The 26614-nt window shown below is 42.0% G+C and overlaps 1 protein-coding gene across 5 annotated transcripts; it reads left to right on the top strand.

Annotated features, from left to right (window-relative positions):
• On the top strand, positions 1222-18305 carry PLEKHS1 (pleckstrin homology domain containing S1). Of its 5 annotated transcripts, none has more exons than XM_021400079.1 (16): positions 1222-1374; positions 2264-2390; positions 2630-2759; positions 3941-4032; positions 4138-4244; positions 5510-5644; positions 6626-6698; positions 7180-7287; positions 7960-8052; positions 11503-11613; positions 12620-12735; positions 14230-14412; positions 14518-14619; positions 15094-15229; positions 16022-16111; positions 17221-18305. In XM_021400079.1, the coding sequence occupies exons 3-15, from the start codon at positions 2729-2731 to the stop codon at positions 16088-16090; spliced, it is 1356 nt and encodes a 451-aa protein (XP_021255754.1). In that variant the 5' UTR covers positions 1222-1374; positions 2264-2390; positions 2630-2728; the 3' UTR covers positions 16091-16111; positions 17221-18305. The 5 variants fall into 5 exon arrangements, with proteins under 5 accessions (XP_021255754.1, XP_021255753.1, XP_021255750.1 ...); XM_021400078.1 differs by having other exon boundaries at positions 3944-4032; positions 14227-14412; positions 17221-18300; XM_021400075.1 differs by having other exon boundaries at positions 14227-14412; positions 17221-18300.

The raw sequence follows: 26614 nt of genomic DNA, 5'->3' as shown, positions 1-26614 counted from the left end.
AGCAGTTCAAAAAGCTTCTTACCCCCATTTGGTGTGATGTCTTGAATTACAAAAAGAGTGGACAGAGCGGGTCTTCACCAGATCTTGTTGTACATTTACTCTAATGGACACTAAACACAGCTTGGGAATTTCCAACTAACAGGTGAAGCAGTAGCTGTCTCTCTAAGAAGAAAGGCAAAACAGTAATGTTATCCGAAGTTCTTCACCTCTCTAATGTGTCAAGCAAATAAGTACTATCAGCTTATAAGAGATCTCTCCTGGTAGACCAAAGGTTTCCTGGAAAAAATATGATAATATAGAACAAAGGAGCACAGCAATTCTATATGCTGATTTACAGAGAAGGGAAGAAATAAAGGCTGAATCTTAAGCAACCTTCAGGCTTGTCCAGTATATGAAGTATACAAAGATCAGGCATAAAATATGTGAAGACACTGCCAGAGAGGAAAGCAACTTGGAAAGATAACTTTGAGCAGTACTGAAAGAGAGAAAAACATAATTCCCTTGTGTAGGGGCCTGTGTCTCTGCTAGATGAAGCATTACTTTAGATCATGTCCAAGAAGCATTAATATTATTTAGCCTGCAGGAACACGTTCAGCCTAAGGAAACCTGACTCTGTGTCTTGAGCAATGCCAGATAACTGAATTGTGACTTATAAGCTGCAGGGCATTTTAGTTTCTTTCCCATTCAAATTTAAAACGCATTTCTGTCTAAAAGTATTCCTGTTAGTAGCAGGAATAGCTGAACAGTTGAAAATCATTGCCATTAATGATATGCTGGATGTCTCTGGAGAGAACACAGAAAGTCAGCTATAACCAGGACAGACATTGACCCTGCAATGAAAGTACAGTTATGACATAGATAGGGTAAGAAAGCCTGTTCCACCTTGTGGTTTCTTTAGTTAGTAATCTAAACTTGGTAACATTTTATGGCACTATATGATCTTTTTATGGTTCTTAATGTTACTCTGTCTCCCGATCACGAGTGGATATGATCTCTCAGGCACAGCTTGAGGGGAAAAAAAAAGGACTATTTAGAAACCAGTTTTTTTTTTAAAAAAAAAAGCATCTCCAGGCTTTTTTCTGCCTGGGAGACATTCATGGCTGCCTCAAACAAGGGCATTTTTTAATTGTAAGAGAATATTAATCTGGGCTTCCCCTTTCAGAACAGTCTTTAATTTGCTTCTCCAAGCAGAAACTGGAATTTCCTCGTGGGTCATATTTCAGGGTGTTTGTGTTTATACACCAGCTATAAGTCAGCAGTCACAGTGCAGGGTGAGGACACACCGTCTTTTGCCCCAGAAAACAATACAGGAAATCTGGAAATGTTTAATGGTGTATTTCTCTAAGACCTTCTGCGCTATAAAGACTTTTGCCTGTAAGTATTAACACAGTTTGTTATCCTTACCTTGGTATTATATTTTGAAGGTTCTTCTTACTCATTTGCAGCACTTTATTTGCATTTTGACTGAAGTGCCTTGCTGCATTTCCAAAAGGTTGAAATCAATCAAATCTCTGAATGCCAGGGATACAAAAATCTGATGGGGTATAATCATGGAATTGGCATTGTTTGTTCTGAATTAAACAATGTGTTTAAAAGGTTGCTTACATTGACATGAAAAAATGATTAAATGCAACACTGAAAAGTTTTTTTCCAAAATGCAGAGAGACAGCAATGATGAAAAGCTTGCTGTAATCTCATGGTTTCTCATATTTCCACCCGGAAATTTTGACTTTTACTGAAACCTAGATGAGACTTTTATCCTGTTACAAGCTCTTGGAAGGCTGCTTTGAGAGATGTATCACTTGCAATCATAGAGACTTTGTCAGTCATGCTGGGAGGAATATTACTTTGCCTTTCACTGCAACCCCAGATGTGTCCCCCTACTACTGACATTAAGTATTTGACTTTTTGTGCAGCTGTTTTCAGTTTTGGAAATGACTTTTTTGTCCTTTTTTTTTGGGGGGGGGGGAGGGACAGGGGGGAAGCAATAGCCGAAAAGCCTAGGCAGTAAATTTTGTAATAGCCCGTCTCAGCTTTTGTATAACCAAAGAGTTGCACAAAGAGTTGTCTAAAAGAGGCAAAATTGTACCGATTTCACTAAGAAAATCATAAGCAGAAATGCTCTAAGGAGCTCTCCAGCAATGGTCGTTCTCATTTACAGCAGGGTATTGCCTGGAAGCTCACAGTTTGAGTCATGTCAAAGTAACTAAAGCCACCTTTTACTTTCTAAAAGATGCACACTGCTGTGTTCTTGCACTTCCAGTGTCAGAAACAAGTGCAATGCAATGCTCCTAGGGTACAGCTGGGGTGGCTGCTGCAAAGGAAGGGGCGAAATGCAGTTCTCTTGGTGGGTTTCTTCACATCCTGAGCAAATCATCCCTCTGAATTATGTAAGTTTATAAATTTTGTAATGCATCTTTTTATATTTACGATTTAAGAATAAAATATAACGCTATAGCATATAATATGTAGTTTATAGTATTATTTTATTATAGATAGTAATATATTTAAATGAATAATAACTATAATTGTATCTGTAAGTTTCTTAGGGAATTTTTCTTTTTAATTGCATATAGTTTAACCATCACTATGAAAACAAACATTTCTGAGATATTTGTTATTTTCTCAGGCAACTGTGCGTGCAGTGAAATGTTGCTCAGCAAGAAAGAGTGAAAGGAATTAGCTTCAAGGTTTTTTTCTTTCCCATCTCAGTAAAAAAATAATCAGGATGGCTTCAAGAAATAGAAAAAATTCTGAAGGTACAAAATTTCATTTACTAAGATCTGTTAGTGGTAAGATTGAATCGGGTTGCAAAACATTCTTTTCAATATTTGGTACTATTCTCTTTTGCCTCCAGCTGCCAAGGATTTTGTTTTAAATACTGAAAACAGTGTCTTGTGATAATTCTACTCCTCCACTCCCTCCCTTAAAGAATCTGTCCTAAATGCAGCATTTCCCATTACAACAGAATCTTTCTTGTACCTGACACACAGATTGGACTGACATTTCTAAAAACATTAAAATCCTTAAAAATTAAGTGGGAAATGGAAGATATGTCAGCAGCTCTAAGACACTAACAGTGAAGTCTTACCTCCACTGAAGTCAGTAGTAAATGGGATCTCAGAACCAAGTGTTTCTCTCCATAAAGTTGGGTGTTGATGTACTGCCATCTTTCCCAGAACTTGTACTAGACTGTTGAAGATTGACTGCCCTTTCTTCAGTCATTGGATTCTTTAAAAGTACTAACTTCTCATATCAAGCTTATGGCTTAAAAAATGAAATAATATTGCCCCTGCTTTCACTGGGTGTTAGTAAGACTGAGATTTTGATCAGAAATCCACCAGTGGTGGTTAGAAAACATGAGTGTTAAACTACAGCTGTGCACAGAGTATGTAGGGGCACAAACAAACACATTCACATATTTTTAACCCTAAGATTTTAGCTTATTTTTTCCCTGTAAGACATCTTCCAGTTGCTGCATCATGATCTGCAGTTTAAGATGATCTATCATTTGAGGTGTTTGCAGCCTGTCTGTACTGAATGCCATCTACAGATTTCATTAGGGTGCCATTTACTGCCTTTCAGCTCACTAATTAGGAAGTTAAATAAGACCAGACCACAGAAGTTAAACAAGAACTTTAAATAAGACAGAGCTTCATGATATCTTCTGAGCCACCTCCCTCGACACAGTACATTGCCTCTATCATTTGTTGACAGCTTTGGCCAGTTGTCAGCAGTAACAGTGACATCAAGGAAGCAGGGCCTGGCCCTGTATTTTATAGCTTTGATTTGTGTTTCTCTTCTCTAATTGGATGTGCTTTATGGTTATTTAAGCTCAGAAACCAAGTGCTCAGCAACAATTTTCAGTTCAAGGAGGTTCTTTTAAGAGGTTAATTGGCAACAAATAGAGTAACAGTGCCATTCATTTCTCTTTGATTAGTAGAAGCTCAAAACCCATTTTGCCCTGAAGGTGGAGTTTTCAAGCATGGATTCTTCATCAAGTCACCACCTCTTCATCTTTTCAACTCAAAGGTACACAAACACAGATCAGTCATATTCCAGCAATCCCTCAACAAACATCAGATACTTCTGCTATCGTGGGTTGTAACAAGAGACAAATGACTTTCTCTTTGGCAGAATTCCTGGAAAAGGCGTTATTTCATCCTGTCCAAATCCGACAAGGGCGATTATATCCTGAAGTACCTAAAAGGAATGAGCATGAAAGGCTCCATACCTGTTGATCAGTATGTAACTCAAATACATCATTTTTTAATTTAAATCATCTATCACCCGTCTTTCTTGACCACTAATGGTACAGATGCTTGTTCCTGATTGAGGTTCTTGACCAAATCCTACTGAAGACAAGGAAAGAGTCCCTTGGGCTCTTGTAGGCCTTAGGTACAACTTACAGCGTATAATGTATGAAGAAGTAAAAATCCTAAATGGTTTGATGGAATTTGATACATTTATGTGAGCAATTGTGGTGATGCACCTGCAAAGCAGACGGGTTGGCTCCATGATTCCAAAGGTTGTATTCCTACAGTAGAAGATATTTTCTGTGAAGATAGTGCTTTGCACACTCACACAAAAGTAGGGAAGGGCTACGCCACTTGTAACTGTGCAAACACACAAACTTTCTCACCTTACAGAGAGGTGCCTCTCACCCTGCCAAGAAGCAGACCCGCTTGCCTTCTTTGGGTTGCTCACTTTATTCTTCCCAGCACAGCATCCACTGCAGGCAGCAGCAAGTCTGAGTGTCATTGGCTTTATGCTAGCACCCCTATCTTGTCACTTATTGTATAAGCCACATAGAAAGGACATTGTTCTGGCAAAGAAACATAAAATTTTTACAAGTTAGGCTTGGAGCTTGACTCAGAGGCTCCTAGAGTTGTTAAGAGTTTGCTGGAATCACATTGATGTTGTCCTTCTTCCATTAAAAGGATTTACATTATGAAGTATTGAAACATTTCCAGCTTGCTCAAAAGTATGCGGTTATATTACTATCACCATTATCATTATTGTTGTTATTATTTTGAATGATTTAACTTCTTATAAGTAGTGTACATTAAGTACACAGCTTCTCTATTCCACATCCATTTCATTAAAATACTGTTAGTATATGATCAGTTTCAAATCAAACATTGTTCTGTAATGAATGCCATGGAATTTTTTACGATCATTTCTTTTCAGGATTCTCTGTTAGACCAACAGCCTCACTGTTCAGAAATCAGGTTCCAAAATCTGGATGTGAGTCTCTCTAAAATTAGATTTGATTTTTTTGTTAGGATATTTTCTTCACTGAAATACCAGATGTTTTGAATTTTTGCACTTATTTTCTTAAGACATTTTTCTGTGGAAAAATATTCACCTTTTTTCCACATAGATATCATCATGTTATGCTGTGCTTAGAGTAAAACACACCTATACGTACACATATAAATGTGTGTGTACATGTGTGTATGTTTGCATGCATGTGTGTATAGGATGTTTCATGTGGTTGCCTTAACAGGATCACAAGTGTAGAAATTGGCATAAGCAGTTCTGACATAATGGCAATAGTGAGGAAGATGTTCAGATGCTTTCCTGAAGAGGTGATGTCCATCACTACTGAAAACAGATGTTACTACCTCGTTGGGAAGAGCAGGTAGGCCGAGAGAGATGTGCGAATGCAATGTGAGATTGCAGACAAGCTGATGTAGCTCTAAGCTGCTGTCCCTCCTGCCCCCCCAGAGCATGATCCCGCTCCTCTGCAGCTCTGGCCAGCAGCTCCCACCTCCTCTTGTGTCTGAGCAACCTGGGCCAAAGAGGTTTGGCTGGATGATCCAAAGGAAAGCTGTTCTTTTCTATGCCGCTTCTCTCATGCCTGGGTTAATTTCCTGCTGTTACAGGCAGCCGAACCAGCTGGGAGAGAAGGTTGATCTCAAAAAGAGTAGCTCTGGGCCTACCTGCGGGCTGCTCTGCTCACCGCAACCCAGCCTTTAGCAGGGCAGGAATCGCTGTGGCCCAGGTGGTCAGGTCAGACAGGCAGGACATTTGGCACAGCATTGCTCTAGTGCAGCTTCCCACTTCTCTTTGCTTTCCAAGCTACAGGCATGGCAGGGTTTTTCTGCCCTAATGCAGAAGAGCACCTGATGTGTGAAATGCTGATAAGCACAGAAACAAAACACATACTTGTGTGCCACTTGAGCATTCCACTCCACGCCTTTGCCCAGGGCACTGCTCTCACAGCCAGGCTCCGTAGGAAGCGTTGTAGAATTAATCCAATGAAACCCACTGGAAGCACAGAACAGGGCTTCAGGGGTGCTTTCAGGAGCTTCTCATCCTGCTTGCATTCCCAAGCCCCATCTTTAGAGCAAGACTCAGCTGAGAAGCACTACACACAGAGAATGAAGCAGAAGGCACCATTGCACCTCCCCTACAAAAGCCTTTCCATACCTCCTGGGCCTGGGCTGTGCGTCTCTGAGGCCAGATTTTTCCATCCATCTCCCAAAAGGAAGGTGCAGATTTTCCCTGTTGGTTTCAAGAGGCATTATTTTAGGCTCATGAGAGGAAGTAGGTGAGCAAACGGGTTTTCCCTGAGTTTTACCTGAGAGTAGGTGTTAATTTCTATTGTTCTAACCCACAGCCTGGAAATAGAGGACTGGGTCACTGCCATATCTTCCATCAGGGAGGCCAAAAGAGGTGGATGCTGCCCTCAGGTGACATGTTACTCCACTTGATTTTAGAAAGAAAGAAAATTGTAATCTCATTAGAAACCTATGCAAAAGCAAGGAATTTTCTTGTCCAGATTTTGGCCTTGCCAGCTGTCTCTTGCCTTGCTTAATCAGAAATTAATTTTCCATATAAATCCTGTACTCTGGGCTTATGCATTAAGCAGGCATTGCACAGTCTGTTTGCGTAGGGATTGTTCTTACACTGAAAGCATCTCTTTGAAGAGTAAGACACATGGAAATTATGAAGTGACTGACACTGAACTACAATGAATTGCACATTTGATGTGTCAGGATGAAAACTGGTGTGTACTTCTTACTATGTGCTTTTTAGATATATTTACATGCTGTTTAACAAAGTGATACACATCAAGTCTGTCAGTGCTGTGAACCAGCTGGAGACACTGCCAGCTCAAAACCAGTCAGTCCTTCAGGTGTCTGTCTTACCTTGCTGTTCCCTTTTTTCTAGAAACAAGATCTTGCAAATTCAGAAGTCAAAGGCCGGTCCTTCTCTATGCCATTGTTCTTGAATTCTATAGATACGACCGATTCCCTGGGAAGGCAGAGCTACCTGAAGGTAAATGGATTACTCAGCCTTAATGATGAGTTTGCTGCCAGTTATATAGTTGCTTGTTTCAATCAAAAGTTCTTCAGAGCTCATGCAGTGGGTGTCCAGGTGGTCTGTTCTGCTCTGTACTGGGGTTCCCAAGTAGGACCTGGATGTTAACATCACCAGAGAGCCCCCACAAATGGCCAGTACCAGCATGTTGGTTTGTTTAGGAGTCTGCCTGTAAGTAAAGACAGGTGATGATAGCAATGAGCACTGATATTCACTGTCCATCTCAACTGACTGGCAAAAGTTGGTTGGCGTAAAATAGCTGCAGATTAGCTCTGACATGCCTTGGAAAAGACCTGTGATGATTGTTTCAACAGCTGCTAGCCATGCTCTTCCTGTTCTGTGCTTGCGCTGTTCTTTGTCTCTCTGAGCTCTAAAGCCTACTGGGGAAGTCCAGTCCAGTGCTGTCCACTGCAGCCCACACTTCTTGCTGTCTGTGCCTTTCAGATATTCCCCCTCAACATTTAAATAGAAAGTCTTAGTCCTTTGGCATCAGAATGAATAGCTGCCAAGGAGGTGCTGGTTTCTGTAGTCACAAAGTTGCGTGCAAATAGCCCTGATGGGGGAAGCTGAATGCAGGTACATCATCTCCAGTGTATCTGTAGGAGTCAACATTTTTTCTTCTGTGTACAGGATGATGGTCCCTCAGAAGATAAGAACAGGCCAAGTTCAGATCCTGGCCCTCATCAGGCTCAGAGCGACTCACCACAAGTTTTTCCAAGCCTGGTGAGCACAACAAATAAAACTGCTCTTGACTTATTTGTTCAGGAGAAGTGACTACTGGCTGTCGTGTCACCTGACTATCTGTAGCTATAGATTATTCACTTACTTTACCAGTGCACTGATCTGGTTTTTATTATAAGGATTTCTTAAATGTAGCTATTCAGCTGTCTCATTTAGCATTGAAGAGAACCTTCTGAGAACTTGCTTGAAATACCCTTTGTTTACTTTGTTTCTTGGGGGCAGATCCTCAGAGTTTCCATGCAGTGATTGCAACTTGAGGCAACTCTCTCAAATTTGATAAAAGACAACTCTGAAGCTGCACTGCTGGAGGATTTGTCCCTCCTGTCATATTTCTCAGCTGTGCCACACTCTTCTAAATGGCTTCCTTCTGTAGCCTCTGCAAGTAGCAGTTGAATCAGAGTAACCGAAACACAAAGCAAAATCAGACTGAAGTACACCTTAAAGCTGACATTGTATTGTTATAAATATGACATCCTGTAATCTACCTTCCATATCTGGCAGGAATTATTTTAAAAGATACAATGACGGGTGCTAACCGTGGATTACTGGCAAAGCGCTCTGACCTACGTTCCCTGAACAAAAAGATCTGCAGCAGTTTCAGATGGTTGTCAGCCACCCTGTCCTGGGTTACTGCCTTTACAGCAGTCAACAGAACTGACAGCACAACCACACCAGTATGCAGTTAGGCAGTTGAGTATAAACCTATCTTTATTGGCAGTTTAGGCACCGGACTATGATCTGGAGGAGCTGAGATACAGGGAAAGACTCTATTCTGCTATCACAGCTAACAGGACAGTGAATCACATGCTGCAATCACTATCCGTTTGTATAGGCTGGTAGCAAGCATGATATAATACAGTTTGATTTAGTGGATTGAAGTGAAAATAGCTGAAATTACATTGCAATGCCATGGGTTGTTATAATAATTCAGCTGAGGCACTGTAATTTGTGGAAGTGCAATCGCTCAGTTATGAGACTGAGCTCTGAAATGCATTGTGTTAGCCCTTAGTTTGACATAAGCTACTGCTACTCTTGGATGCATACCAAGGCTCTCTTTCTGCTTCTTTCCTATACGTGTCATTTCTGTCTTATTCATTAATCCTTTATACTCACAGTGACTCAGAGAGCACGTATTGTATGTAGCTGGTCAGAGTAGGACAGGCTGACAAGGAACATTCAAAGATAAGGAATTTGGATTTTCCTGTTCTCTTTAGCCTGAAGCAGAGGGAGCAGCAGGAAGCTCATATTGTTTCAGCATGTGTCACAATAAATAACCTTGCCATACAGCTAACAAGGAGCAAAAATGTTTCTGCATTTGATAAAAATATTACACTTGACTCATAAGTTTAACATCCGCTAACATCTCCGGATCTATTCTCTGCTCAGTGATGTCCAGGCAGCTGACTTCCAGATTAAGTCTTTATATTTACTTCCTGTTAAAAGTATGACTCTTTATTTCTAGTGTCTGATTAGTTTTGCTTTTTATTGGCAGTTCCGTCATCCAGACCCTGATCTTGAAAACTGGTCAGAAGCCACTGTTCGTGCAGACAGGCTTTTTGAAATCAGCTAGGTTTAGTCATACAGGCAGGGACCCAGCGACCCAGGAATGCTTTGAGAATCTGGTTCCCTTTCAATCCATGTTTTCGAGCTACCGAACCACATCTGACTCAGCAGCTGAGTACTAGCTATTTTTACATGCAGCTATTAATATCCAAAATGCATCAAAACAAGGAACCCTAATTTGCATCACACTGTATGACAGGTACCTAGACATACTGGTCAAGAATCTGACTCCAATACACGTTGGACATGATTTTTTGAAAGAGAAATTCAGGGCAGCATGTAACTTCTAGCCCTGTCCCCAAGGAGCCCAAAACTAACAATTACTCAGCTGAATTCCAGGTATCATTTGCATTTTTTGCTACAGCCTATTTCCTCCGTAACCCACTTTTTCTCTAATGCCAATACACACTGTGGTTCAGCACAGACTTGAACTTGTTTAGCAGTACAGCTGAGAACAATTTTACACTGAAGTTAGCTTAACTTCTCTGGTTGTAAAATATTCAGAGGAACATAGATGTCATCAAACTTATTCAGGAAAACGCAGTGATGCTGCTGTTTAGCTTTCTCCATTGTCCCCGTAGTCTGTGATGATGACAAAGACAGACAGTATACATGTTTGCCAAAAGTGGCCACTGCCAGCGATCAAAAGCTCATTTTGGGAAGCTGATGAGTGCTGTCTACTCTGAGATTTCATAGGAGTTGGAGGATCTCAAGTCTTAATCTCTCTTTTCCTTTTTCCCCAAGCATTAACATGTTTGATTGACCCAAAGCCCCCAAAACATCACTAGGAAACTTGTTCATGGCTTTAGATCATGACCACAGAGCCAGTCTTCCTTCCCAAAGGAGTTTTGTTATGCACTTCTTGAAGGACCATTCGTTGGTTTGTTCTGACTGCTACAGCGTGGGCTGCTTTTTATGTCATTTACTCCAACAAAGAACGAAAATACATACATCATCTTTAATTTCTATCCAATGTCAGTTTCTTCTCTGTATATCTAAGAGAGTAATTAGTTTAAATTACTTCACCTTGAAAACAGTAATATATTCTGTGGCATATTTAGCAATTATTAAAATGATCACCATGGAAACCAAGGATGTAAGTAGAAAGATTAAAAATGGTCGCATCACAAACATGGCATGGAGAATTGCATTGGGAGGCAGCAAAATTCTAATTACTATACTCTTCACTACGAGGAAACATAAAAATGAGTAATTTGTATTTAGAAAGGTAAAGTTTATGAAGGTATTAATTTCTCCTTGACTTACCAAATAGCCACAGACTTAATACGTCAGGTATTTATGAACCAGGGAGAATATCATTCAGGACATAAAGGATTCAGTATCAGATGTTCAGCCCCCTGGGCTATGTTCTAGAAAGGAGAGCTAACAGACTTTTCATTAGTCAGGGAAATCTCAAATGCATTCTTCTCTTGATAGTATTTAAAGAGTGCTTAAAAGTGACATATCTCCCAGTCCAGTTTCCCATAGATATTCTCCTAAAATAAGGACTTTAAGACAAATACAAATTCTTTTGCACACAAGCACATAAAAAGTATGCAGAATCATACATGAAGTATTCAGCTCACTTGATTTTTAAACAAAATAACAGTTTCTGAACATGCAGTCAATTGCAACTTCCTAGTTACCACAATTCTAGCTAGGAGAAAGACTAATACTAGTGCTTAATTTTGTGCACGTGCACAAAAATACAGCCAGGAGCAGAACTACAGAAACCTGTTCCTAACACAAACTGAGCAGACCCTTCGTATCTTCCTGTGTTTCCTGTGGACATTCATTAGCAAATGGCAAAATACATGTTAAACAATCCACATAACTGAACCCGTTCAAATAAAAACATTCTTTTAACAGGATGAAAATCTGGGAAAGACTGAGGAAAATCTTCCAGCATCAGATTTAAATGAAGACCTCAAAAAGGAAGAAGAACCTTATTACCAAACTCCCAGCAGTCTTTTAGCAAAGGTAGTTTATTAGTTGTGAGTTCTGTTTTGTTAACAGCTCCAAGGAGACAGACACATGTAATGACCCAAAGAGGAATTGGTATGAGGAACCACTAATACCTTGCCAAAGATGTACATAGATAAAGCAGTAGGTAATAAAGCTTTAATGTGTACAAGAAAAAGAAAATGCTAAACTGAAAGGGTCTTTCTGCTAAAAAATGGCATTTTGACAACACACACTGCTGATTTTGTTGAAATTCCTCAGATTGACTGTTGTAAATGATTTTTGCCAATTGTATCAATGTTTATTTTAGTAAGAAATGAAAACTGCACTAACTGTACATTATTTTTGTTATTTTAAATAACATTATTTTAAAATGTAATTGCATTGAAGCATCAGTAAGTGGCATAAAACCAAGCAGTAATTATTAAATGCCAGAAAACATTTTAATGTATGCATTTCAGTGTGAAACAAGGGAGCAGGAAGAATTGTATTGGTAATCTTAAATAAATACTGGCACTGAACTTAGGAGGCTCATTTCTCAGGGTTTCCCATACAGACTGTGGTCACAAGAAGTTCATTATGCCAGGCAGGCTTCTGCAGAAGTCACAGCCCCCCTCCAAAGTCTGTACAGATAACTCAAGGACATTAACAACTTAATTTTATCATATCATTTAAGTGCTTTAAATGAAATAAATTTTAAATATATATATATATATAATCTTTTTGAAAGACTTTCCTAAAATAAAATTGTCGAATTTTAAGTGGTCGTACATGAGAATATAGCTAGTTATGTTCCAGCCTAAAAAGATAGTACTAATTATACCAGATAGCATGAACTTCTAAGTTTCAACCACATTTCTAGCTCTCAGTTTCTGGGAAGTGAGTTATTCAAGGGAAACCAAGCTGTACTAGCTAATGGTCTTAAACAGCACAAGCACTGAACAAAACAAGGAAATTGAGATTCTTTCTTCTGTAGACAGAGCATGAATATTTACTTCTTAACATTGTTATTTGTTTCTAACAGTGCAATAGTGAAATATCAAAGATTGACACTACAGATGAGCCTGATATCCCTGTACAAGAGAAGCCATGGCAACGGAAGCCAGTAAAGGAGAATGCTTATGTGTCAATGAAGTCCCTGTAAGTAACATAGAATTGTAGAAACATAGAATCACCAAGGTTGTAAAAGACCTCCAAGATCATCCAGTCCAACCGTCCATCTACCGCCAATATTTCTCTGCGAAACCTTGTCCCTCAGTACGACGCCTAAACGTTTCTTGAACACCTCCAGGGACGGTGACTCAACCACCTCCCCGGGCAGCCCATTCCAGTGCCTGACCATTCTTTTGGAAAATCAAATGTTTCGACTCTTCATTAAACATCCCCATTAAAGCTTTGCAAATTACAAGTGGCATAGCTAGAGCTGTTGTTCGTAGTAGTTATATTATAGTACCTAAAGGCTGCATCTTTCTTGAATGAGTTTTTCCTTCTGTCTTGGTTCAGAAAGTTTAAGACTTGTGGCAATACCAGAGTGAAGTTCAGACTCATTGATGTGAAATTTAAGCTCACATTTCAACTCATGCATTTAGACAGGCTCTGACAAGAAGCACTGCAGGTTTTGTTGACTGATACTTTATCTAGGCTTTCAGGACATAACACCACACCACTGTGCTCAGATACCTCAGCCAAGTTCCAGCAACAATTCAGACAGGTTCTCTGCAAAGCAACCTGTATTAGCTAGATAAAAAAAGGCCTAAGATTTGTGGCATTAGCTCCTAGTTTTTCCAGTAAGAGGCAATGTTAGCCCTAGGAGGTCAACTCCTTCCTACCATTTCCCCGAAGTATAGGCCTGATGCTGTGTACTTTGAGGGTGTAGTATTTGGTGTGTCACAAAGACCTGAATATTGTTTGACAGTTGTGGTGTCACCAGGAAGCTTCACAACCAGTACAATACAGCATGGCACGCTGAAAAAAATGAGTGCCTACATCATAACTGCATGCCAGTGATGAGCTAAAGGGCTTGTCCATAGCTGCTGGCTATGTCCTGCCACCTACAGACAGCCAGGTCTTATTTCACGTAGTGGGAGGCAGTCAGAAATGCAAGCCTAGAAGACAGATTATTACAATAAATTTGTTCATCTGCATTTTTAGGAGTCTTTGTGGAGGAGTTTACTATACAAACATCACAAGCCTATGCCATTGGAGTTCATATGCTAACCCAAACCTTGTTTGAGGTGAAGAAGGGAGTTGACTCCAGGCATTATGAGGCTTATCAAATAACCTGAAAAGTATTCAAGCATATCTGAGTCATTACATACCCCAGAGGACAGCATTACATCCCCACAAAAGGTGGCAAAGCCAAGGGCAACAATCTGTATTCATTTCTTTGTAAAAGTATGTTGTTGGCTGGAATGTTTTGGGGCTTACTGCATAGTCTTTAAATACTGAAAAGGTTTATTTTAGGATTTATGGCCCGTTTTTAGAAGGACAGTTTATCTTACTTAGCCGTAATTTTGCCCACTGGATATTCTACAAGAACTTGTTATTCTTTTCTTCACTGACAGCTATTTGATCCGGCAGGAGTGCCTGGAATGGCTAAGCCAGTTCATTTTTATCACCATTCTTTTTCAGTAGGCCAACGTGCAGACATGACAGCCCCCATTCTCCTCCCAAAAGCGAGGAAAACAGTGCAAGCCCAGACGACTTGGAGGCAAATAGAGACCTAAAACTCCCAGAAAGCACCACACAGCAGCCTTTCCTCAAAAGAAGGCAGAACTCATCACCACTTTCAGTGGTTCAGTTGTCTATACTGCTCAGGTAAGTGCCTTCCCCATTTCTTGTTGCTAAGCAGACAGATATGTCTGAGTGTTCCAGTTAAGGTACTGGTAGAAGGTGCCTGGTCTCTGATGTTTTCTCTTACAGTCAAGTTACAGATAAGACGCAACTGCAAGAGTTGGATATCTTGGTCCCCTTGGCGGATATTAACAGTTACCTAAAACTTACTGAAGCAGTAGGACAAATTTGGTAAGCCCTGAATATTGTGTGATGGTGACTGTCAAGCGTGAACGAGTGACACGGTCTCTGTAGGGGGAGAAGCACACACATCCATATGCAGAGTTTTGCAGCATAAGGGTCCAGACGGGATAGCAGCAGATCTCTGATCCTTGCAATTGTACCATAAATAAAATATATGATAATAAGTTTTAATTTCAGCCTCTTGAAATGCCTTGGGAAAATACTTTTGGTCAAACATGTGCAGCATATGCATGAAACTGCACCAGGTCTAGCCCCGTTTTCAGACTGGAATCCCCAGCTCTCTCTGGTGATGTTGCTAGCATCAATCTCGCTTGCTAACAAGATCAAGAAGTTGTAAAGTCACTCAGCCTATGTCCCATTTCCAGAGGGCAATGCCATAAATGCCATCCTGTTTTCCGTTCTGTTAACAGTAACTGTATATCCTATATGATTCCTTTGTTGTCTGTCCTTCAAACACAATAGCGTCTCACAGTGGACTGGTCCTTGCCGATTGGGATGTTTATTTAACCACGGAGACCGTATAGTGGCTGTGAATGGTCTGCACCCACAGAACATGGAGGAGGCTTCTTTGTTCATCAGCAGGTCCACGCAAAAGGAGGTACGCTTGGCTAATCTCAAAGTGACAGTCAAATGAATTGCACCAAACAAGAAATCAAGATGCTTTTTGCTTTTCAAATGGCTTTGTTCAAACCAGTTCATTCTGTTTTGACTGCGGTATGAATAATCTCCGTACCAAGTAGTCCCTCAGCATCACTCAGTGCAGCACTTCTTAGTTCTGTGCTACCTGGGGAATGCAAGATCTGCACTATTGTGTTTGAGGTCTTGATCTGAAAGAGTCTGCTCAACCCAAAATTTAAATTAAAGTTGGTTGGCATTTTTTGGCTACGACTTATGAATTGAAAACTTTGGAAAATGAATGATTGCCTCCAGTGGATGTGCAGTTTCTTTCAGTAGTTTTGGGTATTGAGGGCAGAGACCTAGATTCCCACCTCCAGTTCCTTATCAAGCATTACATAAACTCATTGCCTGATACTTAGCCACTGTTTTTTCTTGTTTGGAAGAATGTGGGAGATTTCTAAGTGATACCTTAACACCGCAGTAATCTGCTACATGCAGATACCTATGTTTCTCTGAAATAGACTCCTATTTCAATACTGAAGTTCTTTGACCCAGACATGAATATATTTAATTTTGCTGAGAAAATTGCGGTCTTTAGATGTTGTTGCCATCTAAAGTAAAGAAAGCCAGTTTCAACAAGAAAAAAAACTATTCATCTCTCTTAACAGGATATTTTTTACTTAGCTTGTTAAAACACAAGTCAGATAGTAGCACAAATACTTATCGTTAGTAACAATCGATAAAGCAGTGTCTCCTACCTTTTCTTTTTAAGGTGAAACTTACTGTATGTAGGATTCCACATTCAGATACTTTCCATGTTAAAGGCTGCTCATGTTCCTGAAAAAAAGATGTCAGTTTCAAAGTAAGTGCCAAAGTTCAAGGGAAAGAATCAGGGAGAAGAATGGGATATGTAACGTATAGAGGTATTCTATACCTTCCAGAGCTGCCAGACAGATTTTGTTGTTAAGGACAATGAACAGAAAATGTAAATTTCATTTTATGTCTTAATAACTCATTTTGGTGCAATGAACAGTTGTGTTTTTCCTATAGGTATCTATTTCTGTTACATGAGCAAGGCTGAAGGTCAAATCATTTACATAACCTTTGTACTTTATATACTGGTAATTTAGTAGAAAGTACAGTTTCATACCTCTGCTTGCCTCTTTACACTGAGTTATATTGACTTACCCTATCTGTTGAACCAGCTAGGAGAGTGGGAACAACCTGTGTCTGAAACACCTTGCTCCTTGCTTCCTCTCAGCTTCAGAAAAGCAAAGGCAAACTGAGAATTATAGTCTCAGAAGGCTGGTGAAGAGTTGTGTAATGATGCAGGGGAGCCTCTGGTGTTATATCCCTCATCTTACAACCACAAGAATACATAGAAATACAGAGCATGTTCTATATGGATATGTGTACATCAGTATATATGTGTGTGTGTATTTGCAAACATAAATATATACAGTTAATATGTGACAGTATGGCAACAAACAAAGTACAGATCATTCTATTTTACCAGATAACCAAAATAACTATTGGCTTTAGCAGGCCTAGTTTTGCTGTCATTAACATACTTATGTAAGCTTTTATCAAGGTGGATGTGGCCAAAAGAAGACATTTGTCTGGCTTCCAGCTGAATTAGTTCAAATTGAGAAACTACACTTCTTAAAAATCAGTGCTGCTGCCACTCAACTCCAGTACCAAATTTGACAAAGGTGATTTCTATACTTGCATTAAAATCCAATCTGAAGTTTGTTTTTTTTTAAATCTTTATATTTAGCTTGAGACGAAAACAGCATCAGTAACTCAAAAGAAACAAACACAAATATTTGTATAACCAATTCAGTCTCAGTTCCTATTCAAAATATTGATTTTCACACTGAGCATTTCCACAGCCTGTCTCTGCTTTTAAGATAAGCGTGACATGCCTATTTCTCATGATGGGAATGGATCACGCTTTACTATTTGTTTCAGTGTTGTTCAAAGGCCTGTTTGTGCTGAATTCTGCATAAAGACAGACGGAAATCCCGCTTCTGGAACAACAGTGACTGAGAATGGAAGAAAAATAATTCCTTAGGAGCCCTCCTCCGAAGCGGCTATGTGATTCCTTTGCTCCAGGCTGTTTTCCTGAGCCCAACAACTCAATTTCTGCTTAAGGAGTCTCTGTGGGGTGGGATGGCCGGTACAGCACCATGTAGGGCTGCTTCCAGGTCCATAACCATCTGCCTGCTAGGACAGACCTGTAGGTCAGAATCCTGATATCACAAATCATATAGGTCACACGTATCTGCTGATGACTCTCACTTAACCTTTCCTGCCCGAGATTTGCAGAAATTCTTCTGAATGGTAGAGAAGAAAACTTGAAGTTCTCCTGTCTTGCTCCAGGACTTGTATCTCTGTATGATTAGGATTTTTCTTGCCCTGTTTCAGCGGGCACAGGGAATGCTCTATTTTCCACTGTGAGTTTTCTTTCAACATTTTTTTTGAAACATTTCCCAAAACCTTTCACGTGACACTGACCAGCAAAACAGATCCCTCCTTTTCCAGTCATGAGAGAACAAAGAGGTGACACAGCCTCAAAAGAACTTCCTGAAACTTTGTGAGAATCATTTCCAAGAAGAGATGAACAAAGAGGAGCTCCAGACCATATGTGGTGGCGAGAGGAAAGAAGCCACCACCCTGAAACCTGCACGTGGTGTTGCTGCCGAAGCAGACTTTGAGGGACACACGCCGCACCTCTCAGCCATGGAAGAATGTCACTTTTGGACAAAAATGGGCTTTGAGTAGAGATATCAAACACAAAAGGATTCCAGACCATTTCAGAAAACCAGAGAACTGTTTCTGTACTTCTATAAGCAGTTACTGATGTGTTACGTCAATTGATCCTTATGTCAGTTTGCACAACACTAAATGCAAATGACGAATGTTTACACAATGTCTGATTCACAACATTTGCTAGACATATAACATGGAAGTTACATTGGTACAGTAAATTCTGGTGGGATGCCTGAAGTTGCCTGTGCATGTGTAATTAATAAATGTGTTATCACTTTACAACACATACTGTATTTCCTACCTACCTTGCTTTCTCCCGATATGGTCTCTCCTCATCCACCAAAGACGATCCATAACTTCCCAGTAACTTCTAGATAGGTCACCAAACAGGTCATGTCAAAAAAAAAATCTACCCCTCAAAAACAAGAACAACCTTCTGTAACATCCTTCCCCTTTCTTCAAACGATCAAATTCTGCTAAATTGCCTCTAGAAGCAACAGCAAAGAGGAATACTTACATGCACAGCATCACCCAGCACTCATGTTTAAGAGACTGTCTTTAAGCCCATGCCAGCTTTAAGGTCTAATCCTTAAGACCACCTGTAGCATATTATAGGTGCTGTGTAAGCAGACACTTAAAGAAGTAGGTATCGTCGTAACTTCTTGTTGCAGTATGATCTGTGCTATCAAAAATGGCCTCAGCTTCTGGCCTGCGGAGGGTTCCTGACGCAGATGTTTAAATGGTCATGAGCTGAAATTCAGTTAACTCATAGACTAGCACATCTTCGTAAAGCACAGCCAGAAGGTGCAAGTCCTGAAGAATTCTTGCACCACTGGTCACATAAAGTTACAGGCATAGAAGAAGAGCTGCAGCACCTGCAAGCTTGAATCACTCTGCACCTTCTAACTGAGTGTGTAAGAGACAAAAACCAACAGCCTGCAGCACAGACTCCATGATCAACTAATGACTAACATTCTCCTCACCTGCTGTATTTTATTCCTGTGTCTTTAGGCTGTTTCTCTGACTATAAGTTCATGGCACGTTCCCATGCTGCACTCACTTATTACTGGCTGCTAATTTCCTCCTCAATTCCCAAATCGTGCTCTTTCTACATCTCTAGTACCTTCTCCAGTAGAAAAGTGGCAGCTACCCAGGAGAAAAGCGGATCTTGGAGTAGAGAGAAATTAACGGGAAGAGAAGTCCCCAAACTGATGTGATGAAGTTAAAAAAAAACACAACACCCATTAAATGGAAAGCACAAAACAGACCACACAGCCCCAGCACCTCCTTTGGAGGGCAACACAACTGAGAACCAGGGTCGGGGTCATATACTAATCAGATAGCACAAGCTCAGCAGCAGAATGAATCCAGGCAGGAAGGGGTTCTGTGCTACCTGCCTGTGTCCATCCCAACCTGAGATACAGGTGACACTGCACAGTGCAGTGTCCGGCCACAGCCTGTAGGACTGGTGTGATTTTGAGTCCCCTTGACCTGGGGTACCCAGCCAGGCATGGTTGGTGGGGCTGCATTTTCAGCAAGTGGAAGCAATAAAAGAGAAATTGCTATAGAGGACAGCACTGTTACCTTGTACGCCACAGAAGAGCAGATCAGCAGTGATCTGAGGACACCAGGCACCAGTCAGTGTTTTGTCCCCAGTTTTCTGGATGACCTTTGGTAATAGAATCATAGAATAGCTTAGGACCTTACATATCATCCAGTTCCAACCCCCCTGCTGTGGACAGGGTTGTCACCCACCAGATCAGGGCCCCAGCCAACCTGGCCTTGTGCACCTCCAGAGATGGAGCATGTAGCCTCTTACAATGACCTCCAGTATCACATCCAACGCTAGCAACTGCTCTCACATCCAGGATATCTGCTGGAGATACCTCCATGAGACTGGCATGATGCAGGAAGGTGGAGAGGGAGGATGTCAGAGCCTGGTGCCACAGGAAGGTGCTGGGGTGCCCATTCAATTCTAATGGAGAAGCCAACCCTAGCGCCCAACAGGAACATGAGACGGCACAGTCATGAGTAAACAAGAGCCAATGGTCCCACAGGGAGCTCAGTCTTGTTGCGTGCTGCTCACAGAGAGCCACAGGAATCAAACAGAAATCCTCTCGGACAGACAACTTTGGCCAGTACTTCACGCCCCACTAAGGGGTATGATAATATTTACAAGGATACTTCCTCCCTGGTGTTCCTTTGGTCATTAGAAGGAGAGCAGAAACTGAATCCTCAGCAAAAAGCATTAACCACAGGGCCACCTACCTTCAGGTTTAGGAAGCTGACAATGTAATCTGAGTTGTGCTGAGGGCTGTTTTGGTTTGCTTCCCAGGGACAGTCAGCCCTCCCCAGTATGTGCCTTTCCGCAGGCAGCCCCTTCCCTCCTGCAGGCTGGCCAGCAGGCTGTGAGGAGCTTGGAACATCTCAGGCCATTCCTAGAAATGCCACTGGAATTTCAAATGTTCCCTTTGGTCCCTTATCACTTTCTAATTTATTGCATCATTAAAAGAAAATGAGAGGGCAGCCAAGGTTGACATGAATCTTTCATTCAGCAGAAGCACCTAAAGAGAAATTGCATCTCCGTGCCTGACAGCAGTGAGGATGCTCAGCAGCAGTTTTCTTGACAGTGTCTCACCCTTCCCACTCTGAAAAGACAGCAGGACCAGCTCTTCTTCAGGCATGAAGCCACTGTTGTACAGCAGGACTGCACTTACAGTAGCAAGACCCCGGTCACATTGGGTTTTCCATCTTGGGGTGCCCAAGTTCAAGTCTATGCCTGAGAGCTGGTTTCTTTTATAACCTGGCCAGGGAGGGTGAAGAAGTTCGGCTGCCAGTGGGAGCGCTAAGACATGGCCAGCACAGGTGCTAACCTCATGGTTTAAAATCCCATGTCTGTTACTGTTTGTTGTAAACACTGCTTCAGATCCACAAGCTCCTAGAGCAGAGGTCTCTTCCCCAAAGAGCTCAGCACCTCTTCCACCAAAGCAAAACATCTGCATTGGCGCAGAGCTTACACCTGCAGGGTTCCCCAGACTCTCTCTAGTTTGGTTTGATTCCAGAGAAAATAGGGTGGAGAAAGCTGACAAAGGAAGAAAGAATGAAGTCCAGAAAGTGTCCCCCAGGGCTCACAAGGTATCCACCCTCATGTGCGCTCCAGCTAATCAAATCTACCTGAAAATCCAAAGCAGCCACATGACCAAAGGATGCTGCTGTCTGTTCCACTGGAAAAATTAAAAAAAAAAAAAAAAAAAGGCTTCTGACCTTTCTCCACATGGCAGAAGTTTCTCTGAAAAGTGAAATCCCCAAACACTTGCTCCAGAAGAGAAAAACAAATCAATCTAAGCTTCCATCTCTTGTAATCCCTGAAGAAAAATGAGAGAGGAAAGAAAAAATAAAGCTTGGAAGAGTTAGAACATAAGCCTTGTGAGCCTTTGCTTTTCTGTGAAAAGCACTGGATTACAGCTAGCATGCCATGAAACCCATTTGGAAAAGCCCCTCACACATTTGCATTTCTCAGACGTGCCTCTTTCCACCTGGAAACATTGTTCTGGCAAACTGCAAGGGTCTTGTACATTTGCCCAGGATTTCTGGGCTCTCAAACTTCCCAAATCCATGCAGCACTCCGTGATGCACCCGTCCCAGCATGCCTGCGCTGCTGCGGTGGTCTCTGCAGATTGCTGTCCTTCCGAGGGCTGTTCTGCTATCACCAGCAGCAGCCATAAAGATGGTACATCTTTTTCACCAAAGAGGAAGCCCCTGTTTTCAAGTTCTTTCTCCTTAGCAGCCCCACCTGATCAGTTGCACATTCCACATCAGGACACATTTTGCTAAAATAACCCCATTTACATGCTAAATGCCCTTGAACTTCCTCCTGCCCTCTGATTTGCCTCTTTTCAGTTTTATTCCACGTCCAAAGCCTGTGTCATTCTTCACAGATGTCAGCTTGCTTCCAAGCAAATGTTCTTGTGCTCCTTTTTCTAGGAACAAAGGTGAATGCGGTAGAGTGACGTTTCTAAGAAATCCCCAGCAATGGAAGGGTAGATAGGGAGAGAGCACAGAGAGAGGAAGGAAAACTGAGTCATGAAGAGTCACTAGAAACAGAGACGGTAAGAAAAAATAGTATCAAAGATGGTAAAAGTGGCGTTCTCCGCTGTGAATACATTTTTATGATATTTAGTGATTTGAAGAAGAATCAGCTCACAGTTATTCCCCAGCTTCAGATGGCAGTACCTGTTCTTCAAGACCGGCTAAAGCACTGGAATAACTCAGAGTAAAACTGCATCCAGTCCCTCTGGCAGCACGATGAAACATTGCTAAATTCAACAGCTCCGTGCTCCTGGCACCCGAGTGTTTCCATCCATTTGTACTTGTCTTGCTCAAGTCCTGCTGATGCAGGAGAGCAAGAGGCTACGAAGAGTGCAAGGAGATTTTGGCACTACAGCAAGACAGGAAGATCATGGAACACAACATATGCCTGCAGAACAGAGTCAACAAGCAACTATCTTGCCCAGGGGCTACTGAGCAACAAGTTGGCCAGGAGTCTCTGCCATAAACTCTTAAATGCTACTTACACAGCCTGAGTGTGCACAGTGCTGCTCCTGCCCAGGACAGCCCCTTTGCAGGGTGTAGACTCCAACCAGCCCTGGGCCACCTCTGTGCATCTTTGCTTCATCCTCATGGCCAGCAATTAGTGTCCTCCTGTGGTGTTCTCCTGCACCTCTGGTTGGTCGTGGCCTCTGGTCTTCTGGTATGGAACCCACTTGGTCCTAGGCCTGTGGCACTGTACTGTAACCTCCAAGAAGGGTAAAGGAAATAGCAGATTGAGGGGTACCTGAGGGCATGACCTGAGCCTTCATCTCAGTGAGTGGCCATCTTGCCTGGCTGGCTCTTATGTGCCATCCTCCTTCCTAAAGAACAGCCTGGGCTGCAGCCAAATCTGAGCAGACAGCGGTGTGTTCTGTCCCCAGTGGGCCTCAGAATCAGGCTGCTTGTTACAGTAAACCCCCTGGGAGCAAACTGGAAAGCACAAAAGCAGGAAATGAGAGCTAAAACATCTGCTGGCTTCCACTGAATAGACATTCATCATTCAGTTCCGTTGCTGCAAAATTCCTGAAATTTCCCTGACTGATATAGCATCACCTTTCATTGGCTGGTGCAGCGTGCAACTCTCTCAAATCTTCATCTGCTCTGGCAAGCCCCACCACTATTGTATTTACTACAGAAGCACTCAAAGCCCTTCACTGCTTTTCTGGACTCTCTCCTCAGTCAGTGAGCATCTAGATGGGACTCTAGCAGCACGCTAGCATCTCCAGTTGACACCAGTGCTCTTAAAATGGAGAGAGAGCACGTCTGGTGTGTAAGACCATGGGCTCTCACAGGGCTCGCACCCCAAGAGTGCTGCCAAGGCCCTGCAGAGTCAGTTCCTCCAGAGCAGGGGAGCTCACAGCAGGTTCCTGCACCTGCTGTCACAGGGCAGAAACCCAGGAACCCTGACACACTGCTGGAGACCTGCGTCCAGCCCCAGAGGCTGCGGGATGCCCTGCAGATCAGCCCTGCGGCCTAGTGGTGCTCTCCCTGCTGGGAGGGATTTCCTGTCCCAGGAGGGATCATGAAGGAGCTGCAGGAAGACCATGGAGGAGAGCAGTGAGCTCCCAGGATGGGGGAGCAGGAGCTCATTGCCAGCCCTTCTTGCCGAACTCAGCCCCAGCGTCACCTTTGTTTACGTCTGTGTCCTTGTGTCACCTTTTCCTCATATGCAATGTTCGGATGTTTTTTCCCTAAAACAGTGCGTTCTCCTCTTCGACCCATGACAATCAACACAGGACATAGAAGGAAAGGTGAATAAAGTTACATTCAAATGCCAATTAGGAAAACTTAAAAACAATTAAAAAAAAAATCTTTATGTGAGCACTTGTTGGGAACTGGCACAAACAGGACACTATCTGCTCTGAGATACCACAGCACAAGTAAATGTGACCCAGTGGAAAAGCCTCTTCCCTGCCAAAGTATTTGTTGGAGATTCGATAATGAGGTGCCACCATATGACAGCGGGTGAAGGTTCAGATGAAAAAGTGGCAACAAGAGGCACATGGGAGATGCAGGGCTCTGCCTGCTGGGGCTCAGCACGAGGTTCTCCAGGCTTCCACCAGCTCCACAGAGCAGTTCCACCCTAACAGCACCTAAGGGCTCTGCATGAAGGGCAGGCTTGCTGTGGCTGTTTTTCATTTATCGCAACCAGCCTGAGCCTCACTGCCTGACTCAGCACGTTCAGCAAGTTGCTTTCCTCCTCCTCCCTCTTCCCTCCTGTTGCCCTGTTCAAACAGCATTGTTTTAGCTCATTTATCTGCCTATTGGGGAGATACGTAATCAGTCCTGATGGGAAATACAAAGTGATTCTTTCGAGTGGTTGGCTTTGAAAACCATTCTGGGCACTGATCGGGCACGTGTTACTGCTGCCCTTTTTGCTTGCTTTGCCTTCTGCCCCGAGTCTGTTGGCAACGAACAAACTGGAAGTGCATCCAGAGTACTCACAAGCCCATCCTTAGGAAAACCTGTAATTTACTTTGACATGTGCCACTCATTGGACATGGAGGCGAGCACAGAGCCTGACTCATCCATCCACTGCACAGGGTACCCAGGTGCAGTCTTGCTGTAACAAAACACAGACCAAAAATCCTCATATACTGACCTTAAAAAATGGCATCTTCAGTTGGAGCCAACAACTTTCACCAAAAGAACAAAGTTTTGGGTTTTTTTTTGCTCATGTATTTACAATTCCCATGCTGCTAAAAGACCGAAAATATTCACTCTGCCATTAGGAAAAGTGGAGTCACTTCCTAAATCCTAATTAATTACACCAACTCTGAAAAGGGATTTATCGTATCCGTGCCCCCCAGAGGACTTAACCAGCTGTGATCCCTCCTGAGAGCCTTCCCTAAGGAACAATCTCAGAAAGGAAAGTGTCCTGCTATAAGTCTTTCCACAAAATTCTTAATTAAATGGCTTTCTACATCTGCTTATATGCCCCTTGTGGCAATCTAAGAAATCTAATCCCATTATTAATCTTCTTCCTTTACAATACAGAGAACAAAAAAAAAAAACACCCCTTCTTCCCAAGTTTGGATTCTAAATTTTTTTTTTCTCCATATGAAGGAGGCTAAATATATGATAGTGTGGACAGCTCCTAAAATGCAGGTAGATGACAAATCTACCCACAAAAATAGCTGAAGGTAGGTAGAAGTGCAAACACAAACCAGAAAGGGGTGATCAGAGCAAGCAGGGGGCTGATGCATGAATACCTACAGCAAAGCAGGCAACTGAAACCAGACCCCAGCACGCAGACAAAAAAGGAATTCAGTACAAACGCCATTCTTCTTCTGCTTTTGCTTTGTGAGCCTATCAGCATCTGTTCCAAATCAGGACAATATTAACTGTATCAGCCCAGTTGCCAATGCCAGCATCTCCCAGTACACGTCATCTTTGCGGTTAGAAGTAGAAATTAAAGTTTGCTTTTGAAAGAAAACAAATCCCAACCTTTACTCTGGGTAACAGTGTAGAAATTGAAACCAGCCAGCAGAGCCCCATAGGGGGAACAGGTGTCTCACACCTACCAGCTGCAGTGAAAGCCAGTTTATTTCGGTTCTCTGTTACTATTTGCATAAAGGCTAACTAATTGCGTCGCAAACCCGTAACAGCATCAGCATGTTCACAGCCCACGCGCTTACTCATTCTCTGTAGGGATATTCATTCTTGAGACTGCAGCTATAAAAGCAAGAGGATCTCAGAGACGTGATTACAGTTTTAACCTCAGAGTGCCCCTCACACTTTGTGCAAAATTAGGTAAGGAAAAAGACATGGGAGCCGAAAACCATGAATAATTCCTTAGCGATTCAACTGTTAGAAGCATGTGCCTGCCAAACAGAATCCCCAGATCTGCCCTAACTTGTACCAGGCAGTAATTCAGGCTCAGCAGATGCAAGCACTCCAATAGATAATTTTTAACACACCTACTCCAATAAGGAGCGGAATCCTAGGAATGGGTATGCCAAATCCAGGGCAGTGAATGGTTCTTGTGATAAGAAGAGCTAGCACAATATATTATGTAAAATAAAAACTTCAGATACTTCTCACTGCTGAGGTTAAAGAGAACCATTTACCAATGTCATATTTCAGTGAACGTACTGACAGAATTATGAATCAGTGCAAGTTTTTATACTTACATTGACCATTAAATAAGTGTTTTCCTGACAAAAAAGGCATTGAAGATTTCAGATTAGCTATTCTAGGGAGCTGCAGGATGGCTTTTTATGCATGATCCAGCACTTTGGAAGGATTTTTATTAAAATGCTTAAAATTACACCAGCGTGTCTGCGTGCAACCACATACTTCAGTACCATAAACACCAAGCAGATAAAGAAACAGCATCACTGAGGGGGAAAAGGCAAAGTGAAACTTACCTTTCTGATGCCGATTTACTTGTACTTTTTTCCAGAATTCAAGGGACAAACCTGTACAAACAACCCTGCAAACACAAATGCATTGTACTACATGGAGAAGAAGCACTTGTGTGCTTTGTCTGTGTGCTGAGAAT

Source organism: Numida meleagris, chromosome 5 (assembly GCF_002078875.1).
Source record: "Numida meleagris isolate 19003 breed g44 Domestic line chromosome 5, NumMel1.0, whole genome shotgun sequence".
Lineage (NCBI taxonomy): Eukaryota > Metazoa > Chordata > Aves > Galliformes > Numididae > Numida > Numida meleagris.
The sequence above is the reverse complement of the archived record's forward strand: the minus strand, read 5'-3'. Positions and strand labels throughout refer to the sequence as shown.